Source organism: Malurus melanocephalus, unplaced genomic scaffold (assembly GCF_030028575.1).
Source record: "Malurus melanocephalus ecotype Western Australia unplaced genomic scaffold, MMel_1.1 scaffold_3203, whole genome shotgun sequence".
Classification (NCBI taxonomy): Eukaryota; Metazoa; Chordata; class Aves; order Passeriformes; family Maluridae; genus Malurus; species Malurus melanocephalus.
This window is the reverse complement of record NW_026626435.1, coordinates 1-3,129: the sequence shown is the minus strand read 5'-3', so window position 1 is coordinate 3,129 and position 3,129 is coordinate 1. Positions and strand designations below refer to the sequence as shown.

The window sequence follows — 3,129 nt, the reverse complement described above, 5'->3', positions numbered from 1 at the left end:
GTGTCCCCATTTGTCCCCATCTGTCCCCAATGTCCCCATCTGTCCCCAGAGTGTCCCCAGAGTGTCCCCAATGTCCCCTGTGTCCCCAGCTGTCCCCAGGTGTCCCCAGGTATCCCCAGGTGTATTTTTGGTGTCCCCAGGTGTGTCCCCAACCATCCCCAGCCCTCCCAGGCCATCCCCAGCTGTCCCCAGGTGTGTCCCCAATGTCCCCAGGTATCCCCATGTGTATTTTTGGTGTCCCCAGGTGTCCCCAGCCACCCCCAGGTGTGTCCCCATGTGTCCCCAGAGTGTCCCCAGCCCTCCCAGGCCATCCCCAGCCATCCCCGGGAGTGTCCCCAGAGTGTCCCCAGGGTATCCCCAGGGTGCCCCCAGCTGTCCCCAGGTGTGTCCCCAATGTCCCCAGGTGTGTCCCCAGCCATCCCCAACTGTCCCCAGGTGTCCCCAGGTGTATTTTTGGTGTATCTCAGGTGTATTCCAGCTGTCCCCAGTGTCCCCAGCTGTCCCCAGGTGTGTCCCCAACCCTCCCCAGCCACCCCCAGAGTGTCCCCATCTGTTCCCTCTGTCCCCAGGTGTCCCCAGGTGTGTCCCCCTGTGTCCCCATGTGTCCCCTCTGTCCCCAGGTGTCCCCAGGTGTGTCCCCAGAGTGTCCCCAGGTGTATTTTTGGTGTCCCCAGGTGCCCCCAGCTGTCCCCAGGTGTGTCCCCAGCTGTCCCCAGAGTGTCCCCAGCCATCCCCAGGCTGTCCCCAGGGTGTCCCTAATGTCCCCAGAGTGTCCCCATCTGTCCCCATCTGTCCCCAGCCATCCCAGGTGTGTCCCCAGCTGTCCCCAGGGGTGTCCCCAGCCATCCCCACGTGTATTTTTGGTGTCCCCAGGGTGTCCCCAGCCCTCCCAGGCCATCCCCCGGTGTCCCCAGAGTGTCCCCAGATGTGTCCCCATCTGTCCCCAGTGTCCCCAGCTGTCCCCAGAGTGTTCCCAGCCACCCCCAGGTGTGTCCCCAGAATGTCCCCAATGTCCCCAGAGTGTCCCCAATGTCCCCAATGTCCCCTGTGTCCCCAGGACCTGAACTGCCAGGAGGAGGAGGACCCCATGAACAAGCTGAAGGGGCAGAAGATCGTCAGCTGCCGCATCTGCAAAGGGGACCACTGGACCACGCGCTGCCCCTACAAGGACACGCTGGGCCCCATGCAGAAAGAGCTGGCTGAGCAGCTGGGGCTGTCCACGGGGGAGAAAGAGAAACTTCCCGGGGGTAAAATCCCAAAATTCCGCTTTTTTGGGGAATTTTTCCCATTTTCCCATCCCTTTTCCCTGTGTTTTTCCTGCCTTTTTCCTGTTTTTCTATGGGTTCATTGTGGGCCCCATGCAGAAAGAGCTGGCTGAGCAGCTGGGGCTGTCAACTGGGGAGAAAGAGAAACTTCCTGGGGGTAAAATCCCAAAATTCCGCTTTTTTTGGGAATTTTTCCTGTTTTTCTACCCCTTTTCCCTGTGTTTTTCCTGCCTTTTTCCCCCCTGTTTTTATGTGGTGTCGTTGTTTTGGGGACATTTGGGGTCATTGGGGCCACTGGCCGAGCAGCTGGGGCTGTCAACTGGGGAAAAGGAGAAACTTCCCGGGGGTAAAATCCCAAAATTCCGCTTTTTTTGGGAATTTTTCCCATTTTCCCATCCCATTTTCCCCATTTTCCCACCCCTTTTCCTGCATTTTTTGCTATTTTTTATGGGGTCATTGTGGTGGCCCCATGCAGAAAGAGCTGGGGCTGTCCACAGGGGAAAAAGAGAAACTTCCCGGGGGTAAAATCCCAAAATTCCGCTTTTTTTGGGAATTTTTCCCATTTTCCCATCCCATTTTCCCACCCTTTCCCTGCATTTTTCCCGTTTTTCTATGGGGTCATTGTCATTGTGGTGGTCCCGTGCAGAAAGAGCTGGCTGAACAGCTGGGGCTGTCAACCGGGGAAAAGGAGAAACTTCCCGGGGGTAAAATCCCAAAATTCCGCTTTTTTGGGGAATTTTTACCACTTTTCTACCCCTTTTATTGCGTTTTTTCTGCCCTTTTCCTGCCTTTTTCCCATTTTTTATGGGGTCACTGTGGTGGCCCCATGCAGAAAGAGCTGGCCGAGCAGCTGGGGCTGTCAACTGGGGAGAAAGAGAAACTTCCCGGGAGTAAAATCCTGAAATTTGGCTTTTTTTGGGAATTTTTCCTGTTTTTCCTGCCTTTTTCCCCGTGTTTTTATGTGGTGTCGTTGTTTTGGGACATTTGGGGACATTGGGTTGTGGTGGCCCCATGCAGAAAGAGCTGGCCGAGCAGCTGGGGCTGTCAACTGGGGAGAAAGAGAAACTTTCCGGGGGTAAAATCCTGAAATTCCGCTTTTTTTGGGAATTTTTACCATTTTCCCACCCCTTTTCCCTGTGTTTTTCCTGCCTTTTTCCCATGTTTTTATGTGGTGTTGTTGTTTGGGGACATTTGGGGTCATTGGGGTCACTGGCCGAGCAGCTGGGGCTGTCCACGGGGGAGAAGGAGAAACTTCCCAGGGGGTAAAATCCTGAAATTCCGCTTTTTTTGGGAATTTTTCCCATTTTCCCATCCCATTTTCCCACCCTTTCCCTGCATTTTTCCTGTTTTCTATGGGTTCATTGTGGTGGCCCCATGCAAAAGGAGCTGGCTGAGCAGCTGGGGCTGTCAACTGGGGAAAAGGAGAAACTTCCCGGGGGTAAAATCCCAAAATTTCGCTTTTTTTGGGAATTTTCCCCATTTTTCTACCTCTTTTCCTGCCTTTTTCCCATTTCCGTATGGGGTCATAGGGATTAGGGACATTTGGGGTCATTGGGGCCACTGGCCGAGCAGCTGGGGCTGTCAACTGGGGAAAAGGAGAAACTTCCTGGGGGTAAAATCCCAAAATTCCGCTTTTTTTGGGAATTTTTCCCGTTTTCCCATCCCATTTTCCCACCCCTTTTCCTGCCTTTTTTGCTATTTTTTATGGGGTCACTGTGGTGGCCCCATGCAGAAAGAGCTGGGGCTGTCAACTGGGGAGAAGGAGAAACTTCCCGGGGGTAAAATCCCAAAATTCCGCTTTTTTTGGGAATTTTTCCCATTTTTCCTGCCTTTTCCTGCCTTTTTCCCATTTTTTATGGGGTCA

General features: G+C 53.9%; 1 protein-coding gene across 1 annotated transcript in view; it reads left to right on the top strand.

The window, feature by feature from the left end:
• EIF3G (eukaryotic translation initiation factor 3 subunit G) overlaps positions 1-1,393 on the top strand; it is a 2,256-nt gene extending 863 nt beyond the window's left edge. Inside the window, exon 2 of the mRNA XM_057389007.1 lies at positions 1,058-1,393. Within this exon, the coding sequence (XP_057244990.1) occupies positions 1,058-1,378 (321 nt within the window). The 3' untranslated portion in view covers positions 1,379-1,393. The remainder of the gene's footprint in view (positions 1-1,057) is intronic.
• The last annotated feature ends 1,736 nt before the right edge of the window (positions 1,394-3,129 follow it).